Source organism: Cetorhinus maximus, chromosome 4 (genome assembly GCF_964194155.1).
Source record: "Cetorhinus maximus chromosome 4, sCetMax3.hap1.1, whole genome shotgun sequence".
Taxonomy (NCBI): Eukaryota; Metazoa; Chordata; class Chondrichthyes; order Lamniformes; family Cetorhinidae; genus Cetorhinus; species Cetorhinus maximus.
In genome coordinates this window covers 79637834-79663536 of record NC_135882.1, presented here as the reverse complement: position 1 = coordinate 79663536, position 25703 = coordinate 79637834, and the positions used below count along the sequence as shown (strand labels likewise).

Below are 25703 nucleotides of genomic sequence, written 5' to 3'. Positions count from 1 at the left end.
ACTTATATTATGAGATACGTAAAGTTCAAAAGAGATATGGGAACAATAGAATTTACATTAAAAGGGAGAAACATGTATAAAGGAGAATGAGGCTATGTGTCAGGGAAGGCATTGTAAGATTTTACAGAAGTATGAGAGGTCTCCAGTATTTGTGCATTAAGCCTGCTGTCTACAGAAACAGAAGCTGGGGAAAGCCACTATGAATTCTACTGTCCAGGGTATGTGTTGACTTGCCTGGATCTGTTTAAAATCTATTTGTTTTCACTGTTGCCTTAATGGGGGTATAACTGGAAGCCAGATTAATTAAGAGTTTTAGGAGTTATTATAATAGTAATTTGTAGACCTATGTATGTGCTTGAAATCTTTTCTTTTATTAATAAATGTTTAATTTAGTTTTCTAAAACATCTCTGAACTTTTGGTGGACTTATTACTTCTGAATTCAGGGCTTGCATTTCAAAATAAATACAAATTGCAAAACTGTTGTGATAGCGTGATCAAGTTTCCCTCATGGATTTGCTCCAGCTGGCACATATCATCTGCCACGTCATAACACTCCACAGTGTCCAGAAGGTGTCTCAGGGCTGAGTCACTAAATTGGGGGGGCCACACTCTTCTTGGCTTTTAGGCCATCTTTTCACTGGAGCAGTCCTGGGCTGCAGCTGCGTTTAAATATGGCACCCGGCGTGAGGAAGCGGCGACGTAATGGTGTGGTGGGCAAATTGGAGGCTGGCCACCGACGTGTTTCTTGTGACTGCATAATTTATGAGGTAGGAAGAGGATGATGCGGAGTGAAATCCACCATCATGGCCAGCGGGTAAAACATCTTTTTTCACACCAACTACCGTACTTAGTGCAAATCTAGGGCAATTCCCTTCTCCTCTTCATCTGCACTAGCTGGCCAACTTGCACTTTAGTAACAGCATGTGTTGTGAACCCACCATTTGGGGCTTTGTTTATGCAATGATAATAATGCTTTATTTTCCATAGATTCTCAGCACTGATTACTGTGGCCAATGTGTATTGAAGCAATTGATCAATTTATAAACCATATGCTTTCAGTTTTTAACCAAATAGAAGTAACTGGCATTTTCCAATCATCTTTAATGTCACAATGCACTTCACAGCCAATGACTTTTGAAGTGTTGACAAAATAGGCCCACAATCAGTAATGACCAGTTAGTCTGTTTTTGGGGTATCAATAATAAATGTTGACCAGAACACAAGGAGAAGTCCCTGCTCTTCTTTGAATAGTGTCAAGTAATATTTTACACCACCCGAGCAGGCAGATGGCATCTCGGTTAATATCTCATCCAAAAGGCAGTGCCTCCAACAATGCAGCCTTCCCTTGGTACTGTACTTAAGAGCCAGCTTGATCTATGAGCTCATTTCCTGAGTAGGGTCTGAACTTTCTGATTGAGAGGCAAGAGAGATACCACCCTGCCAACCTAACATTGAATGTTTAAGGGTGGATTTGTTCATCATTTGTAGGGAAATCATAAATGAATATAAAGAGGAAAATTTTCACATGATTTAAAACTTTTTACAAAACAGAGTACTTAATTTTCAAAGATGGCATTTCAGAATAAAACCGATGCTGAAGGTTTACAAAGATATGCAGAGCAAAACTGTCTTATGAAGTGACAGCACTTTATTGCCCATCCCTCCAAAGGTCACAGTAGGATTTCTCCTTGAACCATTGCACTCCCTTGGTAATGATGCTCCCATGAAGGGACGAAATTCCATATCCATGACCCAAAGATGATAAAGGACTGACAGAACATGTACAAGTCAGGATGGCATGTAACTTGGAGGCCTAATACTCCAATAATATTGCTGTTCTTATCCTTCTTGATACTGCAGCTCACAGGGCTGGGAGATGCTATTAAAATAAGTATTAATTCCTGCAGTTCACAGTGTGCCAAAGGTGGAGGAGATGACACTGAGTTCAGTGGATATATTGCTGGTCAACTTAACTGTTATACAATCTTGCTGCTGCTGTTTCCTCAATGCACTTCATGGATGCATGATTTTAATATGTGGAGCTCTCCTTGTTCTGTCTCACTTAACATGGTGATAGTGCCACATTAAAAAATGGAGGGTGTCTTCAATTTGAAGATGAGAATTTGTCTTCACAAGCAACGTACAGTGGTCACTTCTATCAATGCTATAATGGACAAATATATCTGCAATAGCGCAGGTAGGTTGGTGAGGGCAAATGGAAATAGGTTATTCCCTTGTGTTGATTTCCTCACACCTGATGCAGACTCAGACTGGCAGATATGTTCTTCAGGACTTAGAAGTATAAAGTCAGTCCTGCATATTTACATGCTTGTTGTTGGATGACTATAATGATAACTTGTACTTATAGGAAGCTTTTAATGTAGTAAAACATCTTAAATGGGTTCACAGGAACATTATGGCTGATATTGAGCCACAAAGGAGATAGTAGACCTTTGGTCAAAGAGATAGGTTTTAAGGAGTATCTTAGAAGAGGAAAGAGAGGAAGAAAGGAGGAGAGGATTAGGGAGGAAATTCTAGAATTTAGGACTTAGGCAACTGAAGCAAGTCCACCAATGGTGCAGCGATTAAAATTGGTGATGTGCAAGAGGCCAGAATTGGAGAAGTGTAGATATCGGAGGACTGTAGTGCTGGAGGAGATTAAAGAGATAGAGAGCGGGGAGGCCATGGAAAGATTTGAAAACAAGGATGAGAATGTTAAAATTGAAACATTGCTTAACTGGGAGCCAATATAGGTCAGCAAATACAGGGATAATGCGTGGATGGGATTTGCTGCATGTTAGGACACAGTCAGCAAAGATTGGGTGACCTCAAGTTACGAAGGGTAGAACTTGGAGACCGAGCAGGAATGTGTTGCAATATTTAAGTCTATGGTAACAAAGGCATGGTTTGAACAACAGATAAGCTGAGGCATTACAGAGGTGGAAATAGGCAGACTCAGTGATGGTGCAGCTGTATAGTTGGAAGATCATCAAATATGACACCAAGGTTGCAAACCGATAGCTGTTGTCTTTCCAATACTTAATTTGAGGAAATTTCTGTTCATCCGATACATAGGAACATAGAAAATAGGAGTAGGAGTAGGCCATTCTGCCCCTGGAGACTGCTGCGCCATTCAACCAAATCATGGCTGATCTTCCACCTCAATGCCATTTTCCTGCACTATCTCTTGATGTCATTAATATCTAGGAATCTATCAATCTCTCTCTTCAACATACTCAATGACTGAGCCTCCGCAGCTCTCTCTCTGGAGCAGAGAATTCCACAGATTCACCACTTTCTGAGTGAAAATATTCCTCCTCATCTCAGTAATAAATGGCCTACCCCTTATTCTCAGATGGTGCCTCCTGGTTCTGGGTTGGGATGGGGGGTGCGTGGTGAAGAGACTCACGGCCGGTGGGGAGGGGGGTATTTGTGTGTGTGTGAGAGAGAGAGAGAGCAGGAGAGAGAGTGAGTGAGTGAATGTGTGTGTATGAGAAAGAGAGAGAGGCAGAGAAAGTGTGTGTGTGTGTGTAATTGACTGTGAGAGTGTAACAAAGTGAACAGGTTTCAACAAGAAACAAAGAAACTTTATTACAGAGTGCTTTTCAGGTGCTACACACTCGATCAGGACTCCTGTCAGGAAGCCCCACCCCCAGATTTGGCCTAGTTCCAGGGAACAGAGTCGGAGATTGGAGTTCCAGAGAGGTTAGTATAAAAACCTTACCTCGGGGATTCGCGGCCTAGTTCCAAGGAGCAGAGTCGGAGGGCGAAGTTTCAGAGAGGTTAGTATAAAAACCTTACTTCGGGGATTCGCGGCCTAGTTCCAGGGAGCAGAGTCGGAGGGCGGAGTTCCAGAGAGGTTAGTATAAAAACTTTACCTCGGGTCTTTTAAAAAAAAATTAAAAGTGGCGTCATGGTAAATCTGTTATCTGATTGGCTGGTAGAGAATCTACACTGAATTTGAAACTAAAACATTGTTAAACTAATTAAACCAAATAAATTAATCACTTAATTAATAAGTAGAGGGTATCTAGACCAGAATCAGGGGATTACTGTTCTTAGAATTTAGCATTTATAGTAGAAATCTTGCCCTAGGGATACATATAGTTAATAATGAGTCAATAAGCAGTTATTAGATTTAAATTAATTTATTAAATAGTTCTAGACATGGCAGTTGCTGGGGTGAAGTGCTTCACCTGTGGGATGTGGGAAATCTGTGACGCTTCAAGTGTCCCGGACAACTACATCTGCAGGAAGTGTACCCAACTGCAGCACCTCATAGACCACTTGGATCGGTTGGAGCAGCAGTTGAATGCACTTAGGAGCATTCAGGTGGCGGAAAGCGTCATTGACAGGAATTTTACAGATGTGGTCACACCCAAGGTACAGACAGATAGATGGGTGACCGCTAGAAGGGGCAGGCAGTCAGTGCAGAAATCCCCTGTGTCTGTCCCCCTCTCTAACAGGTATACCATTTTGGATACTGTTGGGGGGGATGGCCTATCAGGGGAAATCAACAGCAGTAGTCAGAGTAGTGGCACCACGGCTGTCTCTGTTGTTCAGCAGGGGGGGTCAAAGCACAGAAGAGCAATTGTCATAGGGGACTCTATAGTCAGGGGCTCAGATAGGCGCTTCTGTGGTCATGAAAGAGACACCAGGATGGTATGTTGCCTCCCTGGCCAGGGTCCAGGATGTCTCTGATCGGGTACGGGACATTCTGAAGGGGGAGGGAGAACAGCTAGAGGTCGTGGTACACATTGGTACTAATGACATAGGCAGGAAGAGTGACGAGGTCCTGCAGCGGGAGTTCAGGGAGTTAGGCAGAAAGTTAAAAAACAGGACCTCTAGGGTTGCAATCTCAGGATTACTCCCTGTGCCACATGCCAGTGAGGCTAGAAATATGAAGATAGTGCAGCTGAACACGTGGCTGAACAGATGGTGTAGGAGGGAGGGTTTCCGATATCTGGATCATTGGGATCTCTTCCGGGGCAGGTGGGACCTGTACAAGAAGGACGGGTTGCGTCTAAACTGGAGGGGCACCAATATCCTGGCTGCGAGGTTTGCTAGTGTCACTCGGGAGGGTTTAAACTAGTATGGCAGGGGGGTGGGAACCAGAGCAATAGGTTAGCAGGTGAAATAAAGGACTGGGAACCAGTGAATATGGCCAGTAGGACTAAGAGGAAGGGCAGGCAGGGAGAAATTACTGAACACAGTGGGACTGGGGGTCTGAAATACATTTGTTTCAATGCGAGAAGTATATCATGCAAGGCAAATGAGCTTAGAGCTTGGATTAGTACTTGGGACTATGATGTTATTGCTATTACAGAGACTTGGTTGAAGGATGGACAGGATTGGCAGATAAACGTTCCAGGATTTAGATGTTTCAGGCAAGATAGAGAGGGATGTAGAAGAGGTGGGGGAATTGCACTGCTGATTAAGGGGAATATCACAGCTGTATGACAGGAGGACACCTCATTGGGCTCATGCAGGGAGGCAATATGGGTAGAGCTCCGGAATAGGAAGGGTGCAGTCACAATGTTGGGGGTTTACTATAGGCCTCCCAATTGCCGGCGGGAGATTGAGGAACAGTTATGTAGGCAGATTTTGGAAAGATGTAAAAGCAATAGGGTTGTTGTGGTGGGTGATTTTAACTTTCCCTATATTGACTGGGAATCACTTAGTGCTAGGGGTTTGGATGGTGCAGAATTTGTAAGGTGCATCCAGGAGGGCTTCTGAGACAATATGTAGATAGTCCAACTAGGGAAAGGGCAATACTGGACCTGGTATTAGGGAATGAACCCGGCCAGGTGGTTGAAGTTTCAGTAGGAGAGCATTTCAGGAAAAGTGACCATAATTCAGTAAGTTTCAAGGTACTGGTGGATAAGGATAACAAGCGTCCTCAGGTTAAGGTGCTTAATTGCAGGAAGGCTAATTATAACAATATTAGGCAGGAACTGAGGAATCTAGACTGGAGGCAGATGTTTGAAGGCAAATCAACAACTGACATGTGGGGGGGCTTTCAAACTTCAGTTGATAAGAATTCAGGACCGGCATGTTCCTGCTAGGATGAAGAATAAGCATGGCAAGTTTCAGGAACCTTGGATAACGAAGGCTATTGTGAGATTAGTCAAAAAGAAAAGGGAAGCATTTGTAAGGGCTAGAAGGCTGGGAACAGATGAAGCCCATGGAGAATACAAAGAAAGTAGGAAGAAACTTAAGCAAGGAGTCAGGAGGGCTAAAAGGGGTCATGAAAAGTCACTGGCAACCAGGATTAAGGAAAATCCCAAGGCCTTTTATACATATGTAAAAAGCAAGAGGGTAGCCAGGGAAAGGGTAGGCCCATTCATGGACAGAGGTGGGAATCTGTGTGTGGAGCCAGAAGAAATGGGAGAGATACTAAATGAATACTTCTCATCAGTATTCACCAAAGAGAAGGACTTAGCGGTCGATTTGTCTCGGGAAAAGTGTGTAGATAGCCTGGATCATGTTGAGATCAAAAAAGAGGTGTGAGGTGTCTTGAAGAATATTAAGGTGGATAAGTCCCCAGGGCCAGATGGGATCTACCCCAGAGTACTGAGGGAGGCAAGGGAGGAGATTGCTGGGGCCTTGACAGAAATCTTTGTATCCTCACTGGCTACGGGTGAGGTCCCAGAGGACTGGAGAATGGCAAATGTCGTTCCATTGTTTAAGACGGGTAGCAGGGATAATCCAGGAAATTACAGGTCGGTGAGCCTTACGTCAGTGGTAGGGAAATTATTGGAGAAGATTCTTCGTGACAGGATTTACTACCATTTGGAAGCAAATGGGCATATTAGTGAGAGGCAGCATGGTTTTGTGAAGGGGAGGTCGTGTCTCACTAACTTGATCGAGTTTTTTGAGCAAGTGACAAAGATGATCGACGATGGAAGGGCAGTGGATGTTATATACATGGATTTCAGTAAGGCTTTTGACAAGGTCCCTCATGGCAGACTGGTACAGAAGGTAAAGTCGCACGGGATCAGAGGTGAGCTGGCAGGATGGATACAGAATTGGCTTGGTCATAGAAGACAGAGGGTAGCAGTGGAAGGGTGCTTTTCTGAATGGAGAGCTGTGACTAGTGGAGTTCTGCAGGGATCAGTGCTGGGACCTTTGCCGTTTGTGGTATACATAAATGATTTGGAGGAAAATGTAACTGGGCTAATTAGTAAGTTTGCAGATGACACTAAGGTTGGAGGAGTTGCAGATAGTGAAGAGGATTGTCAAAGGATACAACGGGATATAGATCGGTTGGAGACTTGGGCAGAGAAATGGAAGATGGAGTTTAATCCGGACAAATGCGAGGTAATGCATTTTGGAAGGTCTAATACAGGCAGGAATTATACAGTAAATGGCAGGACCCTTAAGTGTATCGACGGGCAGAGGGATCTGGGTGTACAGGTCCACAGGTCACTGAAAGTGGCAACGCAGGTGGATAAGGTAGTCAGGAAGGCATATGGCATGCTTGCCTTCATTGGCAGGGGTATTGAGTATAAAAGCTGGGAAGTCATGCTGCAGCTGTATAGAACCTTGGTTAGGCCACACTTGGAAAACTGCGTGCAATTCTGGTCACCATATTACCAGAAGGGTGTGGAGGCATTGGAGAGGGTGCAGAGGAGGTTTACGAGGATGCTGCCTGGTCTGGAGGTTATTAGCTATGAGGAGAGGTTGGAGAAACTCGGATTGTTCTCACTAGAGCAACGGAGATTGAGGGGCGACTTGATAGAAGTTTACAAAATGATGAGTGGCATGGACAGAGTAGATAGTCAGAAGCTTTTTCCCAGGGTAGAAGAGTCAATTACTAGGGGACATAGATTTAAGGTGAGAGGAGAAAACTATAGAGGAGATGTGCGGGGCAAGTTTTTTACGCAGAGGGTAGTGAGTGTCTGGAATTCGCTGCCAGAGGCGGTGGAAGCAGGTACGATAGTGGTGTTTAAGAGGCAGCTTGACAAATACATGAATAGGATGGGAATAGAGGGGTATGGACCCCGGAAGTGCAAAATGTTTTAGTTGATGGGCAATATGATCGGCGCAGGCTTGGAGGGCCGAAGGGCCTGTTCCTGTGCTGTACTTTTCTTTGTTCCTTATTCAGATTGCCCACGCTTAGGGCTCACTGGTCAGAGCCTTAACAGAACATCATGTGACCCCTGATAGACAGCAGAAAGGGCTAAACCCTCAGTTACCACAGAGAGAGGGAGAGCGAGAGTATGAGAATGTGTGTGAGAGACAGTGTGAGAGAGATAGTGTTTGTGAGAGACAGTGTGTGAGAGTGTGTACGAGAGAGTGCATATGAGAGCAGAGTGCGGGCGTGTGTGATTGAGAGAGGGGGTGAATCTATGAGAGTGTGCGCGAAAGAGAGCATGTGAGAGAGAAAGTGTGTGTGAGAGAGAGAGAGTGCGTGTGAGAGAGAGAGTGCGTGTGGCTGAGGGAGAGTGTGTATGTGTGTGTGTGACAGAGTGAGACAGAGTGTGAGAGAGTGTGCGTATGAGAGAGAAAGAGACAGAGAGGGAGAGTATGTGTGTGTGAGAGAGAGAGTGTGTGTGTGCATGTGAATGTGTGTGAGCGAGAAAAATAGTATATGTATGTGTTTCTGAAAGGGCGTGTGAGAGAGAATGTGCGAGAAAGAGAGTGTGTGCGAGATAGAGAGACAGAAAGAGAGTGGGAAGAATTTTCCCGTCGGCAAGCGGGGGTGGGGTCCACTCGTCGACACGTAAAATGACGCGCGGTGACATCGGGCGGGCATCCTGACGTCACTGCGCGTCATTTAGATTTTCAGTTCGGCGGGCACGTAGCTGACTCAGCTGCGCGCCCACCGAACTGTCAAGGGCCTATTAAGGCCTATTAGAAACTAATTAATTCAATTTAATGAGCTTCCCGTCCAACCTTAAGGCTGGCGGGCATGCGAAGAGCCCAGTCGGCCTTCGTGTTTTTCATGAAACCTCATCTACGGGCGGGATGAGGTTTCATGAATTGTTTTAAAATCTAATAAAAATGTATACATTCTTTGACATGTCCCAGCTCATGTGATAGTGTCACATGAGGGGACCTGTTTTAAAAGTGTTGAAAACCTTTATTTAAAACTTTAGCATTGGTACAAATCTCCCTGAGGCACCTCTGTGCCTTGGGGAGATCTCTGTGCTCTTTCGAAAGAGCGCAGGGAACCTCTCAGAGAATCCCCCCCCTACACCCGCACAGGGAGCGCTCAGTGCTTCCGGGCGAGCATCATGCTGGGCGGGCCTTAATTGGCCCGCCCACATGAAATGGCGGCACGCCCCCAATTGGAGGTGCCGATCGGAGGCGTGACCGCTCAAGCCCGCTCCCACTCATCCCCCCAACGGGGGGAACATTTTTCCCAGTGTGTGTGTGTGTGTGTGTATGTGAGAGTGTGTGAGAGAGTGTATGTGAGAGATTGTGTGTGTGTGTGTGTGTGTGTGTGTCTGTATGTACGAGAGTGTGTCTGTGTGTCAGTGATAGTGAATGTGTGTGTATGGCTCACTCCCAGCCTCAGGACTCTCACACCCTCATCTCTACACACCAACACATACTCTCACAGTGGATGAAAGTGAGAGTGAGCACCCTGAGATTGGGAGTGAACCGGACACACACACTCTGACCCTCTCACATTCTAATGGTCATTTTTATTAATTTTTCATTTTAAAAAATTATCAATTTATTGCTTTGCCATTGTTTTATTTTTGTTCAGCAATTTGTTTCTTTTGTTCATCCATCAGCTTTTTTTGGAAATTCATGTTTAATATTGTGCCAAACCTTATCTTGACAAAATTTGCTCATTGGTCCTTTGAGGAGAAAAAAAATGGAAATTTAGCTCCCCCACGCAAATGGTTGGACAAGCCTGCTCTAGAGAATAAAATTCCAGTCTCCTCAATCTCGCCTAATAGGACAATCCCGCCACCCCAGGAATCAGTCTGGTGAACCTCTGTTGCACTCCCTCTATGTCAAGTATATCCTTCCTTAGGTAAAGAGATCAAAACTGTACACAATACTCCAGGTGCAGTCTCACCAAGTTTCTGTACAATCGCAGCAAGACATCTTTACTTATGTATGCAAATCCTCTTGCAATAAAGGCCAACATACCATTTGCCTTCCTAATTGCTTGCTGCAGGAGAATATTAGCTTTAAATGACTCATGAACAAGGATACCCAGGTCCTTTTGGACATCAACACTTCCCAATCTCTCACCATTTAAGAAATACTATGCATTTCTGTTTTTCGTACCAAAGTGGATAACTTCATATTTTTTCACTTTATTTGTATCTGCCATATTCTCGCCCACTCACTTAGCCTGTCTAAATCTACTTGAAACCCCCTTGCATCCTCCTCGTGACTCATATTCCCACCTAGTTTTGTGTCATCAGTAAACTTGGAAATATTACATTTTGTCCACACAACCAAATCACTGATGTAGATTGTGAATAGCTGGGGCCCAAGTATTGATCCTTGCTGTACCCCACTAGTTACGGCCTGCCAATCTGAGAATGACACATTTATTCCTACTCTCTGTTTTCTGTCCATTAACCAATTCTCAACCCATACCAGTATATTGCCCCCAATCCCACGTGCTCAAATTTTGTTTAATAACTTTTTGTGTGGGACACTATTGAAAGCCTTCTGAAAATCCAAATACACCACATCCACTAGTATCCCTTTATCTATTCTGCTGGTTACATCCTCAAACAACTCCAACAGATTTGTCAAACATGATTTCCCTTTCATAAATCAATGTTGACTCGGCCCAATCCTACCATTGGTTCCTAATGCCAAGTTATCACATCCCTGATAATAAGTTCTAGCATTTTCCTGCTACTGATATTAGGCTAACTGGTCTGCAGTGCCCCATTTTTCTCTCTCCCTCCATTCTTAAATACTGGAATTACATTTGCTATCTTCCAATATGCAGGAATCATTCCAGAATCTATAAAATTTTGGAAGATGACCACCAATGCATCCACTATCTCTACAGCCACCTCTTTCAACACTGAGATGTAGATCATCAGGTCCAGGAGATTTACCAACTTTGAGTCCCATTAATTTCTCCAGTACTACTTTTTACAAAATTCTTTCAGTTCCTCATTCTTGCCAGTCTCTTGGTTCTCCAGTACTACTTTTTACAAAATTCTTTCAGTTCCTCATTCTTGCCAGTCTCTTGGTTCTCTAGTACTTCTGGAAGGTTTTTTGTATCTTCCTCCGTGAAGGCCGATACAAAGTATCTGTTTAGTTTCTCTGCCATTTCCTTATTCCCCATTATAAATTCTCTCCTCTCTGCCTCTAATGAGCGCACATTTGTCTTTGCTAATCTTTTTCTTTTTATATACCTAAAGAAGCTATTACAGTGCATTTTTATGTTTTTCGCTAGTTTATATTCTATTTTCTTTATCAGTTTCTTGGTCCTCCTTTGTTGAATTCCAAAATGCTCCCAATTCTCAAGCTTACTACTTGTTTTGGCAATTTTATGAGCCTCTTCCTTTTTTTAAATTCAATCTTTAACTTCTCTTGTTAACCACTGTTGGATCACTTTTCCTGCTGGGGTGTTGTGCCTCAAAGGAATGTACATTTGTTGTAAACCATATATTAATTCTTTAAATTATTCTTGCATGTCTACCGTCATTTCTTCTCATGCAGTTTCACCAATCTGCCACAGGCTACTTGCCCCTTATAACTTTGTAGTTTCCTTTGTTTAGATTTAAGGTCCTAGTTTCAGATTGAACGATGTGACTTTCAAACATAATGGAAAATTGCACCATATTATGATCACTCCTCCCTAAAAGCTCCTTTATAGTGAGATTAATTAGCCTTTTCTCATTGTACAATACTAGATCTAATATAGCCCGTTCTCTAGTTGGTTCCTCAGCATACTGTTCTGGAAAACCATCGCGTATATATTCAGGAATTCGTCCTCCAAAGCATTAGTGCTAATTAGCTTTACCTAGTCTATATGTAGATTTAAGTCACCCCATGATTATTGTATTACCCTTTTCACATGCGCCATTAATTTCCTAATTTACATTGTGCCTTACATTACCATCACTGCTTCGTGGCCTGTAAACAACTCCCACCAATATTTGCTGCCCTTGCTGTTTCTTAGCTCCACCCAAACTGATTCTACATTTTGATCTTCCGATCTAAGATCCTCTCTCACTAATGCACTGATTTCATCCTTTATTAACAGCGCTACCCCATCTCCTTTCTCTTTTTGCCCCTCCTTCCTAAATGTTGAATATCCTTGAATACTCCCAGCTTTGGTCACCATGTAGCGACTTCTCTGTAATGGCAATTAGATCATATCCTGTTTACTTCTATTTATTCCGTCAATCCTTCTATCTTGTTGCGAATATTGCGAGCAATCAGATAGAGTGCCTATAATTTTGCCTTTGTAACATTTTCTGTATTTATTTGATGCAAGCTTTTGTTTCTGCTGCCTTCCAATCTTGCTTACTACTTTTCTTCCTACCATTAAAATCTTTATTTCTCTCCTATCTGAAATTCCTCTCAGATTCCTATCGCCAGCCAAGCTCGTTTAAATCCTCCCTAACAGCACTAGCAAATCTCCCTTCGAGGATAATGGGTCCCCGTCCTGCTAAACCTGTCCTCCTTGTACAGACCCCACCTGCCCCAGGACCGGTCCCAATGTCTCAGAAATCATAAGCTCTCTCTCATACTATCTCTCTAGCCATGCGTTTGTTTGTTCTCTCCTCTTATTTCTCTATTTACCAGCACGTGACACTGGGAGTAACCCTAAGATAACTGTCTTTGAAATCCTGCTTTTTGGTCCCGTTCCTAGCTCTCTAAAATCTACTTTCAGGATCTCATCCCAACTATTTACAATCTATATTAATGACTTGGATTCAGGGATAGAAGGTACTGTAGCTAAATTTGCAGATGACACCAAAATAGGTGGGAAAGTAAGTTGCAATGAAGAAATAAGAAACTTACAACTGGATATGGACAGGTTAGGTGAATAGGCCAAAATTTGGCAGATGGAATTTAACGTGGATAAGTGTGAGGTTATCCATTTTGGTCAGAAGAATAAAAAGGCGACTCATTATTTAAATGGAGAGAAACTTCAGAATGCTTCAGTGCAGAGGGATCTGGGTCTCCTTGTGCATGAATCGCTGAAGCTAGAATGCAGGTACAGCAGGTAATAAGAAAGGCAAATGGAATTTTGGCATTTATTGCTAAAGGTATAGAGTATAAAAATAGGAAAGTGTTGTAGCAACAGTACAAGGCATTGGTGAGATCGCACCTGGAGTACTGTGCACAGTTTTGGTCCCCTTACTTGAGGAAGGATGTAGTTGCATTGGAGGCGGTTCAGAGGAGGTTCACTAGATTGATTCCAGAGATGCGGGGCTTGTCTTATGAGGAGAGATTGAGCAGTTTAGGCCTATAAATTAGAATTTAGAAGGATAAGAGGAGATTTAATTGAGGTATATAAGATGTTAAAGGGGATAGACAAAGTAGATGTGGAGCAGATGTTTCCCCTTGTGGGGCATTCTAGAATGAGAGGCCATAGCTTTAGGCTAAGGGGTGGTAGATGTAAATCAGAGATGAGGAGGAATTACTTTTCTCAAAGGGTCGTGAATCTGTGGAATTCACTACCTCAGAGTGCAGTGGATGCCGGGACACTGAATAAATTTAAGGAGGAGATAGACAGATTTTTAATTAATGACGGGTTGAAAGGTTATGGGGAGAGGGCGGGAAATTGGACTTGAGGCTGAAATGAGATCAGCCATGATCGTATTGAATGGTGGGGCAGGCTCGAGGGGCTGAATTGCCTACTCCTGCTCCTAGTTCTTATGTTCTACCTTTGTCGTTGATACCAATCTGCACTATGACCTCTGGCTGTTCACCCTCTTCCATAAGATTGTCTTGCAGCCACTCAGTGACATTCTTGACCCAGGCTTCAGGGAGGCAACATCCTGGAGTCACATTTAGGATCACAGAGACATCTGTCCACAACCCAAACTATTGAATTCCCTACCACAATTGCTCTTCCAGTGTTCTTCCTTCCCCCCTGTGCAGCTGAGCCATCCGTGCTGCTATGGACTTGGCCCTGGCTGCACTCCTCTGAGGGACCATCACCCTCACCAGTAATCCAAAATGGAAAACATGTTAGTGAGCGAGATGGACTCAGGGGACTCATGTATGACTGGCCCAGTCCTCCTAGAATGTCTGGTGGTCACCCATTCCCTCTCTGCCTGCATTCTCTTAACTGTGGTGTGACCACTTCCCTAACGTGCAATTCATGTAATTCTCAACCTCGTGGATGCACAAGTGACTCCATAGACCACGGGAAGCATCCACGACTTCCCACTTGTCACAGGATGAGCATTCCACATGGCCAAGCTACCCTGCCATGCCTTAACTTTACTTGACTTTACAGACTACTTCTTATAAATGGGAGACTAGAAAGTAGAATTACTCACCAATCAGCTCTTTGCACTGTGCCAACATCACTTTTTATTTGTGATGTGATGTTTCTTTCTCTGCCTGTGCTCTGCTCCCACCGGTTGCTTTTTATGCCCTGCTCAGCTCTTGCTCCTTCCTGCCGCTCTCCAATTAGCTAATTACTTATTTTCTTAATGATTTTTAATTAATGCCTCTCCTCACCACTACTTAATGTGCTACTTTAAAGCTACCACATTAAAAAAAAAATAAAACAGCAGATTCACCAGCTTCTTAATTCCCTTCTGCTTGCGTCTCTTAATTAATTATAAGGTAGCTACTTAAGGGTTATTTAATTGTTTTACATTTTTCTAATTTTCAGCCATTTACACACACTCCCAAACCGCAGCTGCTCACCAACCATCTAAATTACAGTTTTCCTTTGATGTCACAGTTTGATTTTATTTTTCCAAACACAGTCAGTTCCTGAAAGCTCTTGATTTTAGTTGCTCCCATGCAGGTCCGGATCCCTTTCCACTCACTGAAGGTAAGTGAAGTGAAGGACCCAACTCCCGCCTTCTATGTATCCACTCCCAATTTTAGCTGTTCCCATGCAGTCCAGGTTCCTTTCTGTTCCCTGAAGGTAAGTGAAGCTAAGTACTGGATGTTTGACAAGCGGTCTGATAATAAAGCTAGACTGGATAAGTTGAAAGTGGTGATGGGGAAGTAAAGCTGGATGTTTTTTTTATTTGTTCATGGGACAGGAGTATTGCTAACTAGGCCAGTATTTACTCACATTCCTAATAGCCCTTGAGAAGGTAGTGGTGAACCATCTTCTTGAACTGCTGCAGTTCATATAGTATAGGTACACCCACAATGCTGTTAGGGAGGGCAAACCAGGATTTTGTCCCAGCAACAGTGAAAGAAGGGGTGACATAGTTCAAGTCAGGATGGTGTGTGATTTGGAGGGGAACTTGCAAATCATGGTGTTCCCATGCATCTTGCTGCCCTTGTGCTTCTAGATGGTAGAGATCACAGGTTTGAATGCGCTACTGAAAGTGCCTTGGCAAGTTGCTGTAGTGCACCTTATAGGTGGTACACATTGCTACCCCTGTGTATCGGTGGTGGAGGGAGTGAATGTTTAAGGTGGTGGATAGGGTGCAGATCAAGCAGGCTGCTTTTTCCTGGACAGTGTCAGGCTTCTTGAATGTGGCTGTGGATGTGAATGAGTGCACTCATCCAGGGAAGTGGAGAGTATTCTATCACACTCTAGATTTGTGCCTTAAAGATGGTGGACAGTCTTTCATCAGTCAGGAAATGAATTACTCGCTGCTTAATTCCCAGTCTCTAAGCTGCTCTTGTAACCACATTATTTATATGGCCAGTCGAGCTAAGTTTCTCATCAATGGTAATCCCTAGGATGTTGGTGGTGGGGGATTCAGCGATGGTAATACCAAAGAACATCAAGGGGAAACGGTCAGATTCCCTCTTGTTGGAGATGGTTAATGCCTGACACTTGTGTAATGTGAACGTTGCTTTCCACTTATCAGCCCAAGCCTGAATGTTATCCAGTCTTACAACATGCGGGCATGGACTGCTTCCGTATCTGAGGAGTTGCGAATGGAACTGAACATTGTGCAATCATCAGCGAACATGCCCGTTTCTGACCTTATATAGGAGGGAATGTCATTTATGCAGCAACTAAAGATAATTGGGTCTAGGACACTAATCTAATGAACTCTTGCAGTGATGACTTGGGACTGAGATGATTTCCCTCCAACAACCACAACCACTTTTCTTTCATGGGATGCAGGCATCACTGCCAAGACCAGGAAAAGCAAACATTTGTTGCCCATTCATAACTGCCCTTGAACTCAGTGGCTTGCTAGACCATTTCAGAGGGCAGCTAAGAGTCAACCACATTGCTATCGGTCTGGAGTCACATGTAGGCCAGACTGGGTAAGGATGGCAAATTTCCTTCCCCAGAGGACATTAGGACATCTTCCTTGTGCTCGGTATGACTCCAGCCAGTGGAAAGTTTTCCTCATTCCCACTGACTTCAATTTTACTCGGGCTCCTTTATGCCACATTCCGTCAAATGATGCCTTCATGTCAAGGGCAATCACTCTCACCTCACTTCTTGAACTCAGCTCTTTGTCCAAGTATAGACAAGGCTATAATGAAATTTGGAGCCAAGTAATCCTGGCAAAACCCAAACTGAGTATCAATAAGCAGGTAATTACTTAGTAATTGCCACTTGGTAGCATTGTTGAGACACATTCCATCAATTTGCTGATGATTGAAAGTACACCGATAGGGCAGCAATTGGCCGGAATGGATTTGTCCTTCTATTTGTGGACAGTGCATACCCGGGTAATTTTCCACTTTGTTGGGTAGTGTTGTAGTTACACTGGAGCAGCTTTATTAGGGGCACAGCCAATTCTGGAATTCTTCAATTCTTCAGTATTGCAGCCTGGATGTTGTCAGGGTCCATAGCCTTTCCAGTAACCAGTGCCTTCAGCTCTTTCTTGAGATCATGAAAATTGAACCGAATTGGCAGAAGACCTGCACCTGTGATGCTGGGACCTCAGGTGGAAGTCGAGATGGGTCATCCACTTGGCACTTCTGGTTGAAAATGGTTGCAAATATTTCAGCCTTGTTTTTTGCACTGATGTGCTGGGCTCTGCTATCATTGAGGATGGGGATGTTGGTGGACCCTCCTCCATCAGCAAGTTGTTTAATTGTCCACCACCATCTAGAACCTGATGTGGCAGGACTGCAGAGCTTTGATCTGATCTGTTTGTTTTGGGATCTCTTAGCTCGGTCCAAAGCATGCTGCTTCTGCTCTTTAGCATGCATGCAATCCTATGTTGTAACTTCAACAGGTTGACACCTCATTTTTAGGTTGCTTGGCAATGTTCCCGGCATTCCCTCCCCCACTCCTTGTTGAACTAGGGTTGGTCCCCTTGATGGTAATGGTAAAGTGTGGGATATGCTGAGCCATAAGGTTTCAGGTGGTGGTTGAATACAATTCTGATGCTGCTGATGACCTACAGCGCCTCATGGATGCCCAGTTTCGAGCTGCTAGATCTGTTCTGAATCTATCCCATTCAGCAGTGGTAGTGCAACATAAGACAACGCCCTCAGGGTGAAGCCAGGATGTTGTCGCCACAAGGACTGCGTGGTAGTCACTCCCATCGACACTGACATGGACAGCTGCATTGTAGATTGGTGGGGGCAAGGTCAAAGAGGTTTTTCCCTCTTATTCCTGGTTTCCCTCAGCAGCAGGCAGAAGGTCCAGTCTGGCAGATATGTCCTTCAGGGCTCGACCAGTAGTGATGGTAACAAGCAACACTTGGTGATGGACATTTAAGTCCCCCAGCTGAATACATTATGTGACCTTGCTACCCTCAGTACTTCTTCCAAGTGGTATTAAACATGAAGGAGTTTTGATCAGATGAGGGAGGGTGGTAGATGATAAATGGCATGAGGTTTCCTTGCCCATGTTTGACCTGATGCCATGAATCTTCATGGGATCCGCAATCAATGTTGAGGATTCCCAGGGCCACTCCCTCCTAACATTATACTACTGTGCCATCACCTCTGATGGGTCTATCCTGATAGCACAACAGAATATACCCAAGGATGGTAATGAAGGAATCTGGGATATTGGCTGTAAGGTAATGATTCGGTGAGTATGACTATGTCAGGCTACTGCTAAAACTAGTCTGTGGGGACAGCTTCACCAATTTTGGTACAAGTCCCCAGATGCTAGTGAGGAAAACTTTCTGGGGTCAATTGCGCTGTGTGTACCTTTCTCATTTTTGGTGCCTAAGAGAGTTGGGCTAGTGCTGGTGGTGAAGGGGTGGTGGGGGAGGGTATGAAAGGAGCAAGGGGGGTTCGGGGGTGGAGGGAATGAGAGCAGGGCTGGGAAGGGGGCTGGGATGCAGAAAGGAGCAAGAGCAGAGCCGGGGTGGGGCGGTGAAAGGAGTGAGGGCAGGGGAGAGAAAAGGGCAAGAGCACAGTCGGGCGGGAGCCAATATGAGAGCAGGGCCTGGGGGAAGCCAGAGCAAGAGTGGCGCCTGGGGGGGGAGCCGGAGCAACAGCCGGGCTGGAGGGAGCCAGAGCCAGAGCTGGGGCAAGGGGGCTGGAGTGAGACCTGGGCCGGGGGGAAGGGTGGGGGCGGGGAGGCAGACTGAGAGCTGGCCCAGTGGGGAACCAGATGGAGAGTGGGGCCTGGGAGTCTTTGTGCGTGAGGGAAAGGAGAGAATGTGTGTGTGGAGCAGAAGCAGAACCTGGAGCAGGAGAGGGGCCTGGGGACCTGGAGCGAAAGTGGGGCCCAGAGTGGAAGCATGGTCTGGAGTGGAAGCGGGGTCCACCAGATTGAGAGTGTATGTGTGCGCGTATTTCTGTGAGAGAGAGAGTGACGAGATTGTGTGTGAGAGACAGAGAAATTTGGGAGTGTGAGAGAGGGGAATGTGTGTGTGTGAGAGAGAGGGAGGAGGGTGTGTGTAAGAGGGGGTAGAATATATATGAGAAGGGAGAGAGTGTGTGTGAGAGAGAAAGGAGAGAATGTGTGTGTGTGTATGTGTGAGATAGAGAGGGGGGACAGTGTGTGTGCAAGAGAGAGAGGGGGAGTGTGTGTTTGAGGGAGAAAGAGGGGAGTGTGTGTATGTGAGAAAGACAGAGGGGGCAGTGTGTTTGTGAGAGAGAGGGGTGTGTTTGTGTGAGAGAGAGAGGAGAGTGTGTTAAAGAGATGGGAATGTGAGAGAGGGGAGTGTGTTGAGAGAGGCAAGTATGTGTGTGTCTGTATCTGTGAAGGAGAGTGTGAGTGAGAGAGGGGGGAGTGTGTTTGTGTGTGTGTGTGTGTGAGAGAGAGAGGCAGAGAAGTGGGGGGGAAGCGTGTTTATTTTTCATTCATTCATGGGATGTGGGCTTCGCTTATTGCCCATCCCATATTGTCCTTGAGAAGATGGTGATGAGTTGCGTTCTTGAACCGCTGCAGTCCACATGGTGTAGGTAGACCCATAATGCTGTTAGGAAGGGAGTTCCAGGATTTTGATCCAGCGACAGTGAAGGAACGGCAATATATTCCCAAGTCAGGATGGTCAGTGACTTAAGAAGGGTACTTCCAGGTGGAGGTGTTCCCATCTATCTGCTGCCTTGTCCTTCTAGATGGTAATGGTTGAGAGTTTTGGAGGTGTTGTCTAAGGAGCCTTGGTGAATATCTGAAGTGCATCTTGTCGAAAGTACACACTGCTGCTACTGTGCGTCGATGGTGAAGGAGTGAATGTTTGCGGATGTGGTGCCAATTAAGCGGGCTGTTTTGTCCGGGATGGTGTTAAGCTTCTTGAGTGTTGTTGAAGGTGCATTCATCCAGGAAAGTGGGGAGTATTCCATCACACTCCTGACTTGTGTCTTGTAGATTGTGGACAGGCTTTGGGGAGTCAGGGAGTCATATTTTACATGTCCCTGCTCATGTGACTCAGTCACATGAGGGGACGTTTTCATTATTTTAAAATTCTTTATTTTTATTGATAAAAATCTTCAGCTCCCTCAGGGAGCTCTTACTGCATGAACTTCAGCCCTTGCACTCCTCCCGCCCCCCACCCCCCTGCTGCAGTGCTTAACACTGCAGCATGTGTTTTGCGCTGGCTGGCCAACTGCAGTCAGGGCGGCAGTCTGTTTCGCTGAGCCCACCTGACGATTATGTGTGTGTGCACATGTGAGAAACAGACAGACATCAGGCACCTCCCCAGTGCCTTCCTGTGCCATTTTATTTATTTATTGATTCCTTCATGGGATGTGGGTGTTGCTGGCTAGGTCATCCCATCCCTAATTGCCCTTGTTCAGAGGGCATTTTAAGAGAGTCAACCACATTGCTATGAGTCTAAGGATGGAAGATTTCCTTCAAGGACATTCATGAACCAGATAGGTTTTTACAACAATCAACATCATCAGGCTTTTAATTCCAGATTTTTATTGAATTCAAATTTCACCATCTGCCATGGTGGGATTCGAACCTGGGTCCCCAGAGCATTATCCTAGGTCTCTGGATTACTAGTCCCGTGACAATACCACTGTACCATCACGTCCCCCAACCTCCCCCATTTTGCTAGCCTTCCTGCATCCCAGCCCGATCCCAAGGGCCCAGAAAATTCTGGCTGATTATTTCCATTAGAGGGGGAGTCCAAAACTACGGAATAAGTTTAAAATAGTTACTAATAAATCCAATTTCTTTACTCACACAATAGTGAGAATGTGGAACTCGCTACCAGATGGAGTGATTGAGGTGAATGATATAGATGTACTTAAAACAAAGCTAGCTAAGTACATAAGAAAGAAAGGAATAGAAGGACATGATTCTGGGTGAGATGAAATGAGATGGGAAGCAGCCTGCGTGGAGCATTAACACTGGCAGAGACCAGTTGGGCTCAGTGACCTGATTCTGTGCTGTATAATTCTTGTGGAATTTTAGTTTTGAACATGGAAGAGTATTGATGAGTGAGAGGAGTGGGGAACAGAAGCAGCCAGTAACCAGCAAATCATTTCCTTGGCTTTGTTCAACCTGAAGCTGTGAAGTTGATGGAGTCCAGAGTCAACGTTGAAAACTCCCAAGGACACACCCAACTGCGTATACCATTGTGCTCCCTGTGGTGAGTCTATCATGCCATGAGTTCAGACAAACCCAAGAATGGTGATGGAGGATGTCAGTTGATAGATACAATTCTGAGAATATGATTATTTCATGCTGTTGCTTTATTAATCTGTGGGACAGCTCACCATATATGGGCACCAGTCCCAAAAGTTTGTAAGAAATAGGTATCTTTAAGAAATGGTGTTTTATTTTAAAATTGTACAAAACTCTCATGGAACTAGCTGGCACAGCATTTAATTCTCTTTCTCTGAACGAAACAAACAATTCTAAGGAGTCAGGGACCAAGACAAGTTAGAAATAAAGGTCACAAAGATTGCACTCCCAGCATTGAGGTCACTAGACTCTCAAACATTCCTGAACCAATAGCAGAAAGTTGCTGGCACCCTGCGTACCCCAATGACCTCAAGCCAAGGTGAAGAACAGGGGGTTTGAGGTGACCACCCTCACATCTTGGGTACCTGCCCTATATCCATTGGTCAGAAGGATTTGAATATGTGATTGACACTGTGTAAGCTACCAGCCCCTAGAAATAAAGTGCTCTGAGACAGGGGGTAGTCCTTATCAAGTGGCAGTCCTCACCAGGCGTCAGCCTTCATCAGATGGAAGATGAATCAGGGAAGATGGAGGAAGACCAGGGAAACAGTTCCATAACATTTCAACTAGAGAGCAGAATGGTGTGATCACAGCTACTGGGATCAATTGCACTCTGTGCCAACCATCCATTCATCTTCTGGGATTAGTGAACCGCTCCCACCTGTCATGGATTGTATACATTTTATTTAGCTATTAGCCTATTTAGTGAATGCATCATATCTAAACTGTTACTTCTTAATCTTAAAACCACTTATGAATACTGGACTAACTTAGGTATCTATGGGTCTCGAACCCAAAACCTTACAAGTTGTAGTCACTTCTCCTTGACTATGTCCTAATGAAGTTGGTTGGTTCCAGGTCTGAAATCACATCTCTTTTGAGATGCATTTCTTTAAATAAGTGTAGACAGGTGCTAATTCAGCAATGCTCAAGGTGTATTGGAAAATAACAAGTCTTCAAAACCTGTCTTACAGTCTTGAACTTTTTAGGCTGTGGCATTCTACTCTCCCTATTCCCTCTCCTCTAAACTATTTAGCACAAATGATAGTTCCAAACCTATGCTGCCATCTTCACTGAAAGATTCCTTGTTCACTAGATTGGCGAACGACCCATGTTCTGCTGAGCCTCACAGCAGTATTTGCTCCCTCTGGGGCTTTTACAACAGTTTCAACTCTGAAATTAACAGAATGTGCAAATCAAATAAATCCTATGTGAATTTACATGCTGCTACATTAATTATTGCTTAATAAGTAATCAACAAACAAATTAAATGTTAGTTTAAAAATCAATGCATTAAAATCTATTACTCCCAAGAACAATTATGTAAATATGTTGTATAGAAACTGAAACTATCTGGTAACATTTAGAGTCAATGAGTTTAAATTACTAATTCACGTTAATTCTACTTACCACACATTTGAAATTGGGAATGAATGCATCCTTGTAGGCGTACGGATACAGTAGCATTTGTGAATATGCATGGAACGAAATGTATGCTTTAATTTGTTTCTTGTGTTTACGTAGGAAAGTTACAACAGCCTTTACTTCTGGCTCAGATTCTGGCACGGGTCCACAGTATGTATCAGAACAAGGATGCAAGGAAGCACCTTCGCCTAAAGAGTTAGGGAAAACGTTATAAGTAAAAGAGATAAACAGAAACCTGGGAATGATTAAAAGGCATTAACTTTATTGAGGAATTGTGATGATGCCATGAGCCAAGGGTCAAGCAAAAGTTGCAGATGAGATGAATGCCTGGAAATCACTCCCATATGTTTAAAAATGAAAGAGAAAGTTAACTTAATGGTTCAAGTATAACCCTTCATCAGAATTCCCACATTTCGATGTTTAAATATATGCTAAGTTTGTGGGGGGAGCGTGCATTTTACTGCATTTTTAGGCCCCGTTTGTTTTATTGGTGGTGGGTATCATAACAGAAACAGATGGCCAGAATGCTTCATGTTGTTGTTGTATTATGATATCCCTACCAAAAGAATAATGATTGTGATGTAATCATTGCAAATTTATTATGGAAAAACTTACACAGCTTTACAGAAAATAAGGCTAATAAGTAACTTTTATCAAAATTATAAACACACATTGCAAATATAATAAAATGCATTTTGCATATGTAAATAAAATTCGTTTTCAATTTACTTTGGAGATTTATTTTCTGGATTTGCATTTGTTTTACCCTCTTTCGCTTTCCTACTTGCAGTCCACTTTCAGTTTTTACTTTTGATTTAAAAAGGAAATATTTAAAAGGAAATTAAAGGCTAGTTAATATATCACCTGTCCTGCCAAAATTTGTTTAAAGTATTTTACAGGATTTTATTAACATTGTCAAAGCATAAAGGTGACTTTTTTTGGGTGACGGTAATTTTACATTGCTGTTGTGTCAATTAGGAAATAGAAGACTTGTCTTAAAACCATGTCTACAATATTTCCAGCATGTTCAATTATTCTGCTAATTCTGTAATTTAAAAAAATGGGCATTTGGGTAAAGTGGTGGTGAGCTTCTTGTGTCCATGCATTAATATGATCAAAAGAAAGAAGCCACAGAATGCTCATAAGAGACAAATGGATGACTAAGTAAGGCCATTCAAATATCATTAATTGATATCAACTTTCATCACACAATGAGATTTTTGACGCAGTGTCCAATTAGATAGATAATGGAAATGTGGTAGATGTAGTGTATATGGATTTTCATAAGATATTTGATATGGTATCTCACAAGATGCTTTTTAGAAAAAAATAGGTGTATGAATCAGGACGAAATATAGTATCATGGACAGAACAGGCTGTATTAGAAACAACACCTAGGAAAAACTGATATTTCTCAGGCTGGAAAAAGTTGAATGTGGTATGCCTCAAAATCATGAACAGGTGATTTGGGCTTGGGCATGTGAATTTTGCCAATGATACAAAAATAGGAGATTTTTTCCAAACAATTAGGAGGACTGCAAAAGATTCCACAAAAGCAGCAAGCTTAGCAGAATTGGCAAGCAGGCAGCAGATACAATTTCATGCAGACAAACGTAAAGAAATTATTTTTGGAAGATGAAAACAAGCAGTGGTAGCATGCATTTAATGGAAACATGTTGAAGGATGTCAATGAACAGAAAGACATGGGGTTCAAATATATAATTTCTAGAAGTCTAATTGCAAGAAGAGTGCGCCATAAATAAAAGCCGGTAAGATTTTATGAATGGGGTATACAGTTCAATAGTGAAGAATTTTGGACCAAGACATTGATAGATGTGATGAATAATTGAGGCCCCACTTCAGATCCATGCACGACACCATGAGTTACATATTGCCAATTAGAGTACCCTGCCCATTAGCTTTACTGCGTCTCCTGACCTTTGAGCCAAATTCCTAACCAGTTCAATAATTTGTCTTCAATTCCATGGGCTTCAACTTTACCTAACAGTTTGTTATAAGAAACTTTGTTAAATTCCTTCTGGAAGTCCATATAAATAATTTCCACAGGCATTTAACCAGCTTAGTCACTGCCACAATATTTAATATTATTGGAAAATATTTTTCTTTTAAAATAGAGGTTTAGGCTGTGGGTGTGTATTAATTGGATTAAACCAGGTAGTCTGGTTGCTTTGATGCGTACTCGTTTTGAGATGTAAACACAGAAGTAGAGTGCATTGAATAAAGCATTCAAGAGGTGGGGCGAATTCTGGCACCTAGCAAAAGCGACCAAGCAATGTGTTTATATTGCTAATAAAATTGGTACTATGAAAGGGGTTTTATTGTTAGAAGAGGCTGGTGATACAATGAGAATTTACATTCAATGAGCTGTGCTAGATATAACTTCAGCAGTTTTGTGTGTGTAGAGCAGAGGCAATTGAGATCAAAAGCAGCTGTAAGCCTCCAGCTGCCTCCACAGGAACCAAAGTGAAAAGAACCTCATTTTGAATTTGTAAGGTGAAAATGCTTTGCCTGGTGTCTGGTTAAGTCTATGGGTTGCTGTTGCCTTAATGGAGATTAGTTTGGGAATTCGTTAAAAGTTATGATAGTAGTAATTTGTAGCCATGTGTATACATTTAACTTGTGTAAATTAATAAAATGTTTCATTTACTTTGATATAAAACCTCTCGAGAACTGGTGGTATGATTCCTGAATTTAGAGTTGCATCTCAAACATAACACTTAAAATTATAGGTTATGACAGTTATTTAAAGTTTCCCTCTGGGATTTTTAAAAAAATAACTCAGCTTTACCAACTACTCGGTCATAACAGTCACCTCTTTAAAATAAAACCATCAGGGCTTCATCGGGCATGACCTCCTTTGCAAATCCATTTTGGCTCTGATCAGCTGAAAATTTTCAAGATATTCCATTACCCTTAGTTAGTCTCTTGTTAATTCCCGACAGAGCTGTTAGGCTAAGAAACAATAGAGATACAATTATACTACTGAGTATATTCCAAAGGCCACCGTCCAGTAGGAAAGATATAGAGGAACACATTTACAAGAAAATTACAGAGAGATGCAAGAGCTATAGAATAGTTGTAATGGGATGA

The 25703-nt window shown here is 43.3% G+C and overlaps 1 protein-coding gene across 1 annotated transcript in view; it reads right to left on the bottom strand.

The window, feature by feature from the left end:
* Positions 1–25703, bottom strand: part of cpa6 (carboxypeptidase A6) — a 136866-nt gene that overhangs the window by 21361 nt on the left and 89802 nt on the right. Inside the window, exon 8 of the mRNA XM_078541231.1 lies at positions 22578–22780. Coding sequence (XP_078397357.1) covers positions 22578–22780 — 203 coding nt within the window. The remainder of the gene's footprint in view (positions 1–22577; positions 22781–25703) is intronic.